The 14424-nt window shown below is 45.6% G+C and overlaps 1 protein-coding gene across 8 annotated transcripts in view; it reads right to left on the reverse strand.

Annotated features, from left to right (window-relative positions):
• UBA7 (ubiquitin like modifier activating enzyme 7) overlaps nt 1-14424 on the reverse strand; it is a 271137-nt gene that overhangs the window by 241207 nt on the left and 15506 nt on the right. For all 8 annotated transcript variants that reach the window (XM_033926348.1, XM_033926355.1, XM_033926349.1 and 5 more), the window contains 3 exons: nt 11433-11567; nt 8526-8632; nt 7552-7642 (listed from right to left, as the gene is read on the reverse strand). In XM_033926348.1, the coding sequence (XP_033782239.1) occupies nt 7552-7642; nt 8526-8632; nt 11433-11567 (333 nt within the window). The remainder of the gene's footprint in view (nt 1-7551; nt 7643-8525; nt 8633-11432; nt 11568-14424) is intronic.

Consider the following 14424-nt stretch of genomic DNA (forward strand, 5'->3'; position numbering starts at 1 on the left):
ACGTTTTCGTGCCCTGCAATGTGGGCCGCCGACAGAAGCGGAATCTGCCCCTCTGCCCACCGAAACAAAAGTCTTGCCTCTTCGGCTAACTGCGGGCTCCGGGTACCCCCCTGACGATTGACATACGCGACCGCCGTGACACTGTCCGAAAAGATCCTGGTCGGTCTGTCTTGAACCAGGGTCTGAAAAGCCTGCAGCGCCAACCGGATCGCTCTTAATTCCAGTAAGTTTATGGGCCATCGAGCCTCCTGGGAAGACCACCTTCCCTGCACCGACGTGTGCATGCACTGGGCTCCCCAACCCTGCAAGCTGGCATCCGTTGTAACCACCACCCAATCCGGTGTGGCCAACGGCATGCCCCTCCAAAGATGCCCGTCCTGGAGCCACCAGCGCATGCTTTGAGCCGCTCGAGGACTCCACTGGAGACGCACATTGTAGTTCAGAGAAGCTGGAGACCAGCGAGAGAGCAGAGACTGCTGTAAGGGCCTCATGTGGCTCCGGGCCCAGGGAACCACCTCCAGAGTCGCCACCATGGAGCCCAGCACCTGCACATAATCCCAAACTCGAGGTCTGGGCGACCCGAGAAGGAGGCGAATTTGTGCCTGCAATTTCTCCCCCCGATCTCGGGGTAGAAACACCTTCCCCAGAGCCGTATCGAACCGCACCCCCAGATGCACCAAAGACTGCGATGGGGACAAAACACTCTTGGGAAAGTTGACAATCCACCCCAACGACTGAAGGAGAGAGATCACTCTTTGCGTCACCGACAAACTCTCCTGCCGGGACGAGGCGCGGATCAACCAATCGTCCAAGTAAGGGTGTACCCGAATCCCTTCCTTGCGGAGAAAAGCGTCTACCACCACCATGACTTTGGAAAACGTGCGGGGAGCCGTCGCCAGGCCAAAGGGCATTGCCCGAAACTGAAAATGTTGGCCCAGAATCGCAAACCGCAGATACCGCTGGTGCGGAGGCCATATCGGAATATGGAGGTACGCCTCCTTGAGATCGAGAGACGTGAGGAACTCTCCTGGTCTCACCGCCGCAATAACCGAGCGCACCGTTTCCATTCGGAAATGGCGCACACTGAGGAATCTGTTGACTCCTTTGAGATCCAGCACTGGTCTGAAGGACCCCCCCTTCTTTGGTACAATGAAGTATAGGGAATAGATCCCGCGGCCTACCTCTTCCGGGGGCACCGGTACCACCGCCCCCAGATCGAGCAGCCCCTGAAGAGTCCTGCGGACCTCGGATCCCTTGGCCCTGCCACGGCACGGGGACACCAAGAAAGAATCTACGACGGGAGCGGCGAACTCTAATTTGTACCCTTCGTGAACAATGTCCAATACCCATTGGTCGGACGTGACAGTGGCCCACTCCGCCCGAAATGCCGAAAGCCGACCCCCTAAGGGAAGGGCGGAGGGAGCCAAGCCCCCGTCATTGTGGAGGGCGACTGACTGGGGTACGGGCTGACTGCCCTGCAGAGGGTCTCGCCGCCCGAAAGGAACTGCTGAAACCGAGGTCTCGAAGCAGAGAACGGGCCAGATGCAGACCTGGAAAAAGGTTTACCAGCCCTGGCCCGCCTAACATCCCGGAAACGCGGTCTAGACGATGCGGCCCGTACCGGGGGTCTAGCCCTGTCCTCCGGTAAACGCTGCGTTTTGGTATCCCCAAAATCTTTTACCAGTTTATCCAACTCCGCTCCAAACAATAAACCCCCTCTAAATGGGAGTCTCACCAGCCGGAGCTTGGACGCTGCATCGGCCGCCCAATGACGGAGCCACAAGGACCTGCGGGAAACCACAGACAGAGACATCTGTTTCGCAGACGCCCGAACAATATCATACAGGGAGTCCGCCAAATAAGCCAAGCCGGACTCCAAATTAGCCAGTTCCGAAGGGATAGTACCTCCAGACTCCAGTAATAAATCGGTCATCCCTTGTGACCACTGCAGACACGCCCGCGCCGCGTAAGAACTGCAGATTGCGGCCTGTAAGGTAACTGCCGCCACTTCAAAGGACATCTTTAGGGAAGCTTCAATCTTTCTATCCTGTGCATCCTTGAGTGTCACGCCCCCTTCTACCGGCAAGGTAGTTCTCTTAGTCACCGCCGCCACCAGAGCGTCTACCTTAGGCAATTTAAACCTGTCCAGTTCGGACGGTTCGACCGGATACAAGAGCCTCATGGCCCTTGCCACCCGCAAACTGGCCTCCGGCGCCTCCCATTGCGCCGAGATCAGCTCCTGCATGGCCTCATGTACCGGAAAGGCCTTAGACGGCCTACGGGTACCTGCCATCAAGGGGTTACCGGACCCCGTGGCATCTTCCTGAGCAATGTTCAAACTCTGCAAAGCGTTTGAAATAAAAGAAGAAAGCTCCTCTCTATGGAACAACCGGATAGCCGTAGGGTCATCCCCCTCCCTACCCGGGATACTCTCCGTGTCCCACTCCAATAGCTCCCCTTCCTCCAATGACTCAGGCAGGGAGAAAGGAGATCTGGGCAAAATATCCACTGCCTCCACAGCCACTAGCCTGCGCTTCTTAGCCCCCTGCGACTGCCCCGGGGAGCCTGCTGCCCCTGCCGTGGGTCTAGCCGCTGTCCCCTCCCCCCCCGTAGAGGTAGAGGGCACTGGAAGGGACCGCCCGGCCCCCAGCCCCGGCTGGGTAGGCTGCGAGCGCTGTAACTGAAAGGCCTGATGGAGCAACAGCACAAAGTCGGGCGAAAATGCCCCCCAACTAAGAGGCACTCCTCCGCCCTGCTCCGAGCCGAGGGGAGGGGCCGTGCCGGCCTCCAGCGCTGACGCCTGTTCCCCCGCCGCCTCACTCTTGTCCTCCGTGGCCGAGTCCTGCAGTAACCCTGCATCGGCTCCGAGCGGCGGGGACATTGCGCAAGACTCCCGCACCCGGGACATGGCCGCCTCGCAAGCCGCCAAAAACGGGTCGTCTGCCTGTGCTTCCAAGCACCCGGCAGAGCAAAGACCCGCCCGTGTTCGGCGCTTCCCACAGCGCGAACACAGCTGACTAACTTCTGCAGCCATCCCCCTCGGCCTGATCAAAAAGCTCCGACGCGGTTTTTTTTTTTTTTTTTTTTCACACACGCGGCGAACGCCGCCGAAAGACGACTCCGCCCCCCAAGACGCCCGGCACCCGGGAAACGCGACCACCCTCGAGGAAGGCAAAGAAAACACTCACCCGGTCCGCCGCTTACCCCCGAAGCCAGGCAATCGTTGGTAAATGTACTGGAAGCCGAGTTAACCACTGCCCGGCTCAGTACTAGCAGGAAGGCTCCATTTTTTTTTTTTTTTTTTTTTATACTGGAATGAAGAAGCCAGCCAATATCCTGCACCTGGAAAGGAACCCCTCTATCCAACGGAGGGGAGGGTGGAGCAGGGACCTGGGAGGGCCCAGGTGTACCTCCCAAAGCCGGCACCACTCAGCCAGGCACCCCCACCTACTGAAGAGAACTAGTCTCAACAGAGGAATCCTACCGGAACACCACTTCAATCTATCCTGCAGCAGGCAGAGACCAGGAGCTAGAAGGATAGCTCCAACCCTGCTGGGAGATAGAGCAAAACTGAATAAACAGAAAGAACACCAGGCTTTAAGGCCAACTGTTAACACTGCACAACAATTTTTTGGTTAAGTCTTGATTCCTGAAAAGTTTTTGGTGATTATGACAGGTACCAACTTGGTATGCTCAAATATGGTTTTGGTTTTACTGCATCACGTAAGAACTATGAGAAATAGACATTTTTATGTTTACTGACAATAAAATATATAGTCAAGTTTACGTTTCGCACAAGCGACTAAATGAAACAGAATTAAAAGTGTTTTGCTCCCGAGTTTCTTTTATATTCAGTGTCTGGTGCATCACGTTGTAGCATCCAACAATAGTCGGCAAGCATTGACGGATTCCAATTGCCCTGGTATCGTTTCTCCATCGTAGCTATGTCTTGATGAAACCTTTCACCGTGCTCGTCACTCACAGCACCGAGATTTGCGGGGAAGAAGTCCAAGTGTGAATGGAGGAAATGAATCTTGAGTGACATATTGCACTTCATTCTCTTGTATGCTTTGAGAAGTTTGTCTACCAGCTGAATGTAGTTTGGGGCTCTGTAATTGCCCAGAAAATTGTCAACAACGTCTTTCAAGGCTTTCCAGCCAATTTTTTCCGGCCCAACTAACAGATCTTCAAATCGCTTGTCACTCATAACATGTCTGATCTGGGGGCCAACAAAAATACCCTCTTTGATCTTGGCATCAGTTATTCTTGGGAACATCTGTCTTAAATAACGAAAACCTTCCCCTTCCTTGTTCATTGCTTTCACAAAATTCTTCATGAGTCCCAGTTTAATGTGAAGAGGAGGCAAAAATATCTTTGTCGGGTCAACAAGCGATTCATGTGCTACATTTTTCTGTCCTGGAACTAACTTTTTACGGAGTGGCCAGTTCTTTCTAGAATAGTGCGACTCTCTGTCTCGGCTGTCCCATTCGCAGATGAAACAGCAGTACTTTGTATAGCCAAGCTGCAGTCCTAGTAACAGAGCAACGACTTTGAGGTCTCCACAGATATTCCAGTTATACCTGGTATACTGGACATACTTTAGTAACATTTCCATATTCTCATATGTTTCTTTCATATGTGCTGCATAGCCAACAGGTACTGAAGGATAAACGTTGCCATTGTGCAACAGAACAGCTTTCAGGCTTAACATTGACGAATCAATGAAAAGACGCCACTCTTCCGGGTTGTGATCACAACCAAAGACCGAGAACAATCCTTCAATGTCACAACAGAAACAGAGACTGTCGACTTGTGCAAAAAATTTGGTTATATCATGATGCCGGTCTCGAAACACAGAAATTTTCGTACCTGGTGATAGCAAACACCATTCCTGCAGTCTCGAACCTAGCAGCTCAGCTTTTGCTTTTGACAGACCCAAATCTCTGACCAAATCGTTCAATTCGGACTGTGTTATCAGATGTGGATCTCCTGATGAGGATGGTTCAAAATCCGGGTCAATGTCACTGTTAGAACCCTGCACTGCAGTTTCTTCATCTGGTTCGTCTAAGGTCCAATCCTCTGGTGGTTTCGGAACTGGAAGACTGTCATCATGTGGCATGGGTCTCATTGCTGAAGGCAGATTAGGATATTCAATTGACTTCTTGTTTTTGGCAGAGAAACCAGACACATTAGTCAAACAGAAATAACAGTCCGTCACATGGTCTTTCTGTTCTCGCCATATCATCGGAACAGCAAATGGCATCGTCTTTCGAGTACCTCTGAGCCAGGCTCTCAGACTAACAGCACATGTCGCACAGCAAATGTGAGGCGCCCATTGCTTGTCTTGATCACCTATTTTGCAGCCAAAATACAGATGATAGGCTTTCTTTACAAGGGCAGTCATCGAACGTCTCTGAGGCGTAAGTGTATATTCCCCACAGATATAGCAGAATGTGTCGCGGCTGTTACGACACCGACGAGACATATTGCCCGACACCAAAACGTCTATAGCATCAAGCTTACTTACTGTTATATTGCTACAGCTACTATACTACTATACTTTACTATACTGATACTATATACACACACGGACTATCTATATTAACCAAATGAGCAGGATCGGTGTATGGAAGCCACCATTATAGCATGGTGAGACAGCGCAAGCTCGTTCAGACCTGCCCAGACATGCCCAGGATGTCATCTTCCATAAAACAGCTTCCAACCTGGCTAGATTTTATGCATGGACATACCCAGGCGGCACAAACCGTTGTTGATAAGACACTTATGGGAGAAAAAATTGTTTGCATCCAAATATAAGAAAAAATCACGACAAAATTGAAGATTTCTCTGAAATGGTACGTGATGGGTAATTTTTGATGTAATATTCATGATCAGCACCCAAAATTCTATAAGAAACACCCAGCAGTGTTCAGGAAGCAAAAACTTTGTTGTGCAGTGTAATCAGTTCTCTATCTCCACCTGCTGGTCGATGTGAGCTATACCCACTAGTCTCTGGATTCATCTGCTGCTTTGCTATGGAAACCCATTAAATCACATACCATACCTCCCCATCCCAACATTAAACATAGTCCTATGTAATAAAAAGGTGTCCAAGGTGTCTAATCATTAGAATCAATGGCTCCCAAATCTTTTTGAAACTATTATAATTTCCTTGCTGTATAGCAAGCACTCTCTCCATTTTATAAATATGACAAACTGAATTCCACCAAAAGGTATAATTAAGTTTAGTTTAGTTCTTCCAATTTCCAGTAATATGTTGAATGGCAACCCCCGTCAGTATTAACAAAAGTTTATTGTGATTTGCTGAAATTTCACAAAATATAAGGTTAATCTTCTCCTTATTATGACATCGCTGTTCCAGAATCGGCCAAACAAAACAGCCCACAGCGACCTGCACGGTCTTAGTGACTGTGTTTTATGCATCTAGCTCAGTGTCTCTGAATAGTGCTGGGATGGAGCCAGAGAGGATAGTGGCATAGACGGCAGATGAGGGCCACGGCCCATCTAGTCTGCCCACCTTAATGACCCTCCCCTACCTTTCTCTGTGAAGAGAACCCACACGACGATCCCATTTTGTCTTAAAATCGGGCACGCTGCTGGCCTCAATCACCTGAAGTGGAAGACCATTCCAGCGATCCACCACTCTCTCGGTGAAAAAGTACTTTCTGGTGTCACCGTGCAGCTTCCCTCCCCTGAGTTTCCACGGATGCCCTCTTGTAGCCGTGGGACCTTTGAAAAAGAAGATATCTTCTTCCACCTTGATTCGGCCCGTGAGATATTTGAACGTCTCGATCATGTCTCCCCTCTCTCTGCGTTCCTCGAGAGAGTATAGCCGCAACTTATCCAGCCGTTCCTCGTACGGGAGGTCCTTGAGTCCTGAGACCATCCGGGTGGCCATTCGCTGGACCGACTCCAGTCTCAGCACATCTTTGCGGTAATGAGGCCTCCAGAATTGTACACAGTATTCCAGATGGGGTCTCACCATGGATCTATACAATGGCATAATGACTTCAGGCTTATGATTGACGAAACCCCTACGTATACACCCTATGATTTGTCTAGCCTTAGATGAAGCCTGCTCCACTTGATTGGCAGTCTTCATGTCTTCACTGATGATCACCCCTAAGTCCCGTTCTGCTAGTCCTTGCTAGGATCTCGCCATTAAGGGTGTAACTTTTGCATGGATTTTGGCAATAGTCAGTTTGCTATCCGGAAAACATAGGATACACAGATGGCTGTCTTAAATTAACCCGAGAGCAGACTGAATATTGCCACATTTTTCACTGATCACCTATCCAAATTTTCAGCATTGGCCGCTATCTACAGTAGACAGTGATGTTAAATATCTGGGATAATTTTTGACCACCATAGCCAGCATTTTTTTTAAAAAGCAGTGGAATATTAACCTAATAGTTAGCGTCATAGAGCAGAGATTCTTTCTCATGTGCATCTGCACAGCGCTACATCTGTCTAGCAGTGCAACAGAAATAAGTAGGAACAGAACATGTCCTGAACCCCAAGGCAGTGTACCTGTGAGATATGATGGACCAAGGCAGAAATTGGCTCTTCTCCATTAGGATCAGACACGACAAAATCTTCTCCAAAGTCGCAAAACAGTTGGCTACGAGAAAACACAACACCAAGAAAGTAACGGAATAAACTGTAAATAAGTTATGTATGACAGAGTGTATGTAACAGCAGAAACTTCATCTTAGGGACTTTAAAGCAGCCATTTGATTAAAACTCTTGATACGAGGCATATTATTGCCCTGTTTTTAACCAGTCGGTAATCCAAAATCCAGGTTAACTACTGCATATCCTGAAAAGAGGGGGAAGTCAAGTCCTGGTACTGGTGGTAAACTAAAAGAGAATTTGAAATTTTAAAGGCAGTCCTGGGAAATACTTTTTCACTGAAATGGTAGTGGACACCTGGAGGCGATAGGGAGAAAACCAGTATGGAATTCAAACAGGTGTGGGATAGACACAGAGGATCCCTACACAGGAAGAGAATGGAAAACTTAACATGACTTTCACATGTAGAACCTGCATACAGCAGCAGCTATATCCCTAGCCACCTTACTGGGCAGACTAGATAGGCCAGGGCTGCCCAAGTCCGGTCCTCGAGATCTACTGGCAGGCCAGGTTTTCTGGATATCCACAATGAACATGCATGAGAGAGATTTGCATACCAAGAAGGCAGTGCATATTCATTGTGGATATCCAGAAAACCTGGCCTGCCAGTAGATCTCGAGGACCGGACTTGGGCAGCCCTGAGATAGGCCTTGCTGGTCTTTGCCCGCCATCATTTACTATGTTATTATGAGAGGAGAAAAGGAAAATCCTTGGCACAGACAGGGACTATAAGGTTGTGAACTCTTCACTGCCTGTACTCCTGCATCCTTCTCTCCGGTGCTTCCAGTAATCTCTTAGTGGTACTGATAAGTTTTATCAGTGACATTTTCAGTGTCACTCAGTGAAAGATGGGTGCCAAAGTTAGAACATACCCAAAAAGTCCCTTGGTGTTGGCAGTGATGAACGGGATGCTGCGACTGTGGCAGAAGTCTCCAATGTGAAGCATCTCCTCCATTGAAGAGTCGGTCAGCACCACTACCTGAGGTACAGAGAAGGTTGGCCTACTTAGCCAAATAGGGATTTATTGGTCTGAGACCATGTTTTATGAAAGCTAATACATTACAGTGATAAAACACAGTTCTAATATCGCATTTCAACTAATGTAGTTCAATTGGCCCCATAAAATTGTTGAAATAAGGTTTTCAATTCCTAGTGGCCTTGTGGCAGAGTTGCTGCCTCAACACCCTGAGGTTATGGGATCTAATCCCAGCGCTGCTCCTTAATTCTACATTGCCCAAGTACAAAATAAGTACCTGTATATATTGAAACTAAACACACATACATCCCCCATTTTAACCTTTTCCTATCGTGTGTCCCGGATGACGGGACATTCCAAAAATGTCGTTGCCATCGTGGATAAACAGTCTGTATGGACTAATAAAGAGCCAGGAACACAAAATATTTGAATTTACAGACTTATGACTTATTTACATTATGTTTACAATAGCCGTAAATGATAACGGTGAATAATACAAAACTTTGCTAAAATAATTATGATTGGAACTAGCGTAACATAAAACTTATTATAATAGGAAAAGGTTAAATTGTCTAAAGGTTAAATGTTCTAAATTACTTCCTCCTTTTTTTTTTTTTTTTCAAATTCTTTATTTATTTTTTCATCTTACAACAAGTACACAATATGATGAAGCAGGATGTGTGAAACACGATCAGTGTAGAGGAAGAGGAAGTGGATTTTGTTACGGGATTTGCACTTCTATATACCACATTTGTTTTTGGAGCATGAACCAGCAGTACTGACATGATTAACCCTTTCAGGACCAAGGGACATATTTGTCCCATAACTTTAAAATCCTATCAATTTTGATTGGGATAGTCTACAGTTCTAAATTTGATATGTACGGATTCCATAGGATACTGCCTTTATGTAAACAAACTGGTTCCGACATTCATTCATTAGCGTCGTTGCCAGATTGACGAGAAGATTCACTTGCCACACTGTCCATAAGCCAGAAGTGTGATTTTTTAAATAAAAATAATGATATTTCACAAAAAAAAAAATCAATTTTTTGGCATCTGCAAGCCCTTTTTACCATAAAAATGTCGTCAAAACCACAAAAATTGGCCTACGATCCTTATGGTCCTGAAAGGGTTAAGACTCTCTAATCTTCTCCCCCAGACTGGAAGTTGATCACAGAATATTTCCATCAAGTTAAGTGCTACCTCTCTATAATATCTAATTCTACAAATTTGGTCAACAGATTTATAATAACAACTTTAGTGCAGTGTGAGGTAGGCAGGTGGATGCGATGATGTCTGGATGGTATATCATTAGTAAACACTACTGCTGTGTTTAGATGGTGTTTTAAACTGAGCACTCATAATATAATTGTATAATACAATATTTCAAATATTCACAATATCTCATTCATGCTATATATATCTACAACAAGGGGCTCCTTTTAAGAAGCCGCATCAGCGGCTTTATCGCACGGACATTTTTAGCGCCCACTAACCCCTGCGCTTGCCGAAAAACTACCGCCTGCTATCACACGCGTTAAACCGCATAGTTTGAAGGGAGAGATTCTTCATTTGCCCCACGGTACCTCCTCCTCCATATATATTATTTTTTCTATTTTTTCTGAATTAGTAATTCAGAAAAAATAATATATATGGAGGAGGAGGTACCGTGGGGCAAATGAAGAATCTCTCCCTTCAAACTATGCGGATTGTCGGGTTGTCTGATACCCCATTAGGTCCTCACAAAGATTAAGTATCAACAGCACATGAACTCTGTGATTTTTGTTAAGATACTTGACTTCATGACTATAAGGCATTTGGTTGTATCCTGCCTTTCTCTGAGCATGTTTAACTACTTGTCATTGGGAATGATGGCGTGGTGTTTTTTGATTGTAGGGGTGGTCCTTTTCCTATGGAGTCTTGTTTTTATTTCAGCGCCATTTTGAGTTCGCCTTTCAGTTCAGTTTTGTACAGCGAGCGTTAATTCTGCCATGAACGAAGCTTTGCATTGCAGCGGACTGAAGCAGATATTTTTTCAGCAAATGATTGTATCGAGTCTGTTGGACTGTCAACCTGTGAGTCAAAGACATTTTGACATTTTGGGCCTCTTCTATCAAACTGTGCTAGCAGTGTTTAGCAAAGAGATCTGCTCCCGACACTCATAGGAACTCTATGAGCGTCGGAAGCAGCGTGGCCATTCAGCGCAGCTCACTGTGCTACAAACTGCTAGCGCAGTTTGATAGAAGAGGCCCTTAGTTGCTTAAATCCCAGACTATTGAGGCTTTTTCCTCCACAGTGAGCATTTTGATTTTCAATTTCCATATGCTGTGTAGTCTTTGGACCATTTGTTGTGCATATATCCCAATTTTTGTACATAGTGTCTTTATTATCACCTACCTAGAATTGCAAGATAGATCAGGTTACAAATTAAATATATACAGTGTGTATATATATAAACATTTCTGAGATATATACTGTATACACAGCATTGCAGGGTTTCTGCTTCCCACTCCCAGGTCTCCTGGTGGGTCAAGAACAAAATATTGAAAACATTTTAACACTCAATAACACATGTATTCACAAAACATACGTATCTCATCATTATCTGTACCAGAAACTACTCAGACGAGGTTTTACTGCCCACCACAAGGTGGTTTGGGGTTTCACTCTCATCTGTATCCTGAAAACAGAAAGCCCTAAGAAGTGGCTGTGTTTCTGCATACATGCATCACACATGCTAAGCCCTTTCAAAGCATGTAACCCAAGCGGCAATGCACCGGGGAGGGGGGGGGGACAGGTACCTGGAACTTTGCTAGGAAGCTGTCTGTGAGTTGCGCAGTGTACACGAATACCGGGACGTAGTTGTTCAGCTCTGCCAGATGCACCTGGGATACTTCAGCACGATTCTTCCCAAGATCATCTTCACTAAAATAAAACTGCAAAGGAATGAAACGGAAAAACTGGTGGTCAGTAATGTCTACATAGAGTTCCAAAGGTAATGACAGATAATAAGTCTTTAAAGTAAATGTACATTCAAGATTGAACTTGTATAGAAAGAAGGTTCAAGACATAGAAAACAAAATTATATTCATCAATCTTTACAAAGCAATAGGAAATAATTAACTTAAATCTTATCAAGTCCTCAAAGGGATCCAAAATGTAAATTAAAGCGAGAGAAAAAAAGAAAATACTTCTTATAAGAAACTGATTAGCTAACAGAGGTTAGGGCATCTAATTTTCATAGAGCACTGTCCTTCTCCAGACGAGATAGGGACAGGAATGTCGTCAATTGGGGAGGCTCAAAAAAACCAAATTTCTGAGTTTTATAATGAATTACACACTAGCATGGATGGCGAAGAAAAAAAGTAGCCCCTAAAGCCAAAACACCAGGTTTTAGTAATAGAAATTATCTTCTACGCCTTTATGTATCCGCTGCTAAATCTGGGAAAATTTGTATCTTATAGCCTAACAATTCTTTCTGCTTATGTTTGTAAAACATTCTCAAAAGCCAAATTTTATCAGGAGTAAGAGATACAAGTCAGCAGTAAAGTAGCTGGAACAGCTACTTCCCTATCAGATGTTTCCAATAAAGTTCATATGTTCATAGATTCCTGATTTGTCCCTTGTTGATTATTCTGCATCTTACTTGGAAGATAATAAACTTGTGTAAATTGAGGTAATGAAGCCTCAGGAACCTCCAAGATTGCAAAGAGATAGCGTTTCAACATTTCTATAGGAGTTACTGTGGTAACCCTAGGGAAATTGATCAATCTGAGATTAGCGTTTCCAGAAAAGTTCTCAAGTGATTCAAGTTTTCTTCTTAAGTTTGTAAGCCTGTCCCTTTCAAGGGATTTTTATACTACACCTCCCTGAAGGCTAGATGGCCTGAAGGCAGGAAAGATCTACTAAAAAGAAAACCGATGCGCCAGTTCATCTTATTAGCACTGCCTCCCTGGAGAGAGGAAAGGGCATTTAAATGAAGGGTTTAGGGCTAGATTCACTAAAGATAGCGACTCAATCGTTGTTGGCCGATTCTCCATCAGCAATCGATTCACTATCAAGTTTGCAAGCAAATGATTTGCCTGGATGTGTCATAATAAATTGGTGTTAAAAGTAAGCAAGACTGAAATTATGGTGGTGGGGAGAGAGAGTAGAAGAATTTAATTGGCTAGACGTGATTGAGGTGGGTGGTGTGGCATTATTTGTGCGGTAGAGTTGGGTGTAGTAGTGGATTTTCATCTCATGATACAAGATGAAATCATCTTTTCACAAATGTGTTTGCTTAGTAAACTGAAGCCAATGTTGAGTGTAGGTGATTTTCGGACTGTGGTTCAGAATTTAGTTTTATTGAGGGTGGACTTTAATAACTGTCTCTACCTGGGTATTTCAGGGGCCAGGTGTAGAGCCATACAAATGGTCCAGAACTCTGCTGAAAGATTGATCATGGGAGATTTTCATGCTACCCTTCTGTGAGGTTTACATTTAAATTCATTTAATTATTTATGTTTGTATTGTCTTTTAATTTTTATGTTTTTACAGTGTTGTAAGACTTCTGGTACAGGCATAGTTGCCGAAACACAACTGTGTTGCATCCTTTCAACATGTGGATTTGTTATTATTTGAATAAACTCTTTGATTTCTCATATTTACTGCTATCTGTTTTTCCTGTGCCTCACTTTGCTCGTGCTGGAGGCATGAAAAAAATCTGACCTACCGAGTCCTGGGTACATCTGACAGGGTTCCCTTACATTAGGTCTTTGGCATGTGACTAGGTTGCCTATGGCTCCGTTGGACCCCAGACATAGCAGCAGTAGACACAGCAACCATTAAGACGGATATAGTGTTTGGTCAAAGGGTTTCAGAGTAAAATGTGTACAACAAAGAATATTAAATAAACATCAGAATTTGGGGGTGGAGGGTGGAGGCACAGCACAATCATGTGGAGCAGCCTCATGGAATTATTTCCAATCCTAATGAATGAGTGTGTGTGTGAGAGAGAGAGAGAGTGTGTGCATATTGTCTCCTTTATTAAAAATTATAGCACCCCCTTCTGCCTTCCTAAGCATGCCATTCTCTAAAATGCTCTTCTTGCCCCCTAGTGGTAGTCTCATATTACTAACAATAGACTTGATCCTAAGTTTAGCACTCTGAGTTAGCATATATCATTTTGAAGAATAGCACTGCTGGGACAGTATCAACGAGTGATCACTCCTGCCCCCACTAGATCTCCAGGGTTTCCCTGCCAAGTCCAAAATGTGGGGGTAGGATGGAAACAAGGGTTGTCATTTTTTTTTTAATTAAGGGGCACTTTACTTATACTACCTTTATCACAAGATCAGGGTCAGGGTTGAGAGACTGGTGCAAACCCATTACTACTACCCCTCAAGGATTATGTGCATAGGAGAGAAAAAGCACAGTTACTTACCGTAACAGGTGTTATCCAGGGACAGCAGGTGGGTGTGGGTGACGTCATCTACGGAGCCCCAGCGCGGACAGCTTTTCAAGCAAACTTGATTGAAGTTTCAAGTTTGCTACACTGCACCACGCATGTGCATGCCTTCTTGCCCACTAGAGGGCGCATCCCCACCTCGTGGTCCTCAGTTCCATAACCAGCAAAGAAGCCATCCCCGGGGAGGAGGGCGGGTTGTGAGAATATATGCCTGCTGTCCCTGGATAACACCTGTTACGGTAAGTAACTGTGCTTTATCCCAGGACAAGCAGGCATGATATTCTCACATGTGGGTGACCTCCAAGCCAACCAAAAAAGGGCAGGTGGGAGGATGGCAATTTAGG

The sequence above is a fragment of the Geotrypetes seraphini genome, chromosome 17 (assembly GCF_902459505.1).
Source record: "Geotrypetes seraphini chromosome 17, aGeoSer1.1, whole genome shotgun sequence".
In the NCBI taxonomy this organism is placed as follows: Eukaryota; Metazoa; Chordata; class Amphibia; order Gymnophiona; family Dermophiidae; genus Geotrypetes; species Geotrypetes seraphini.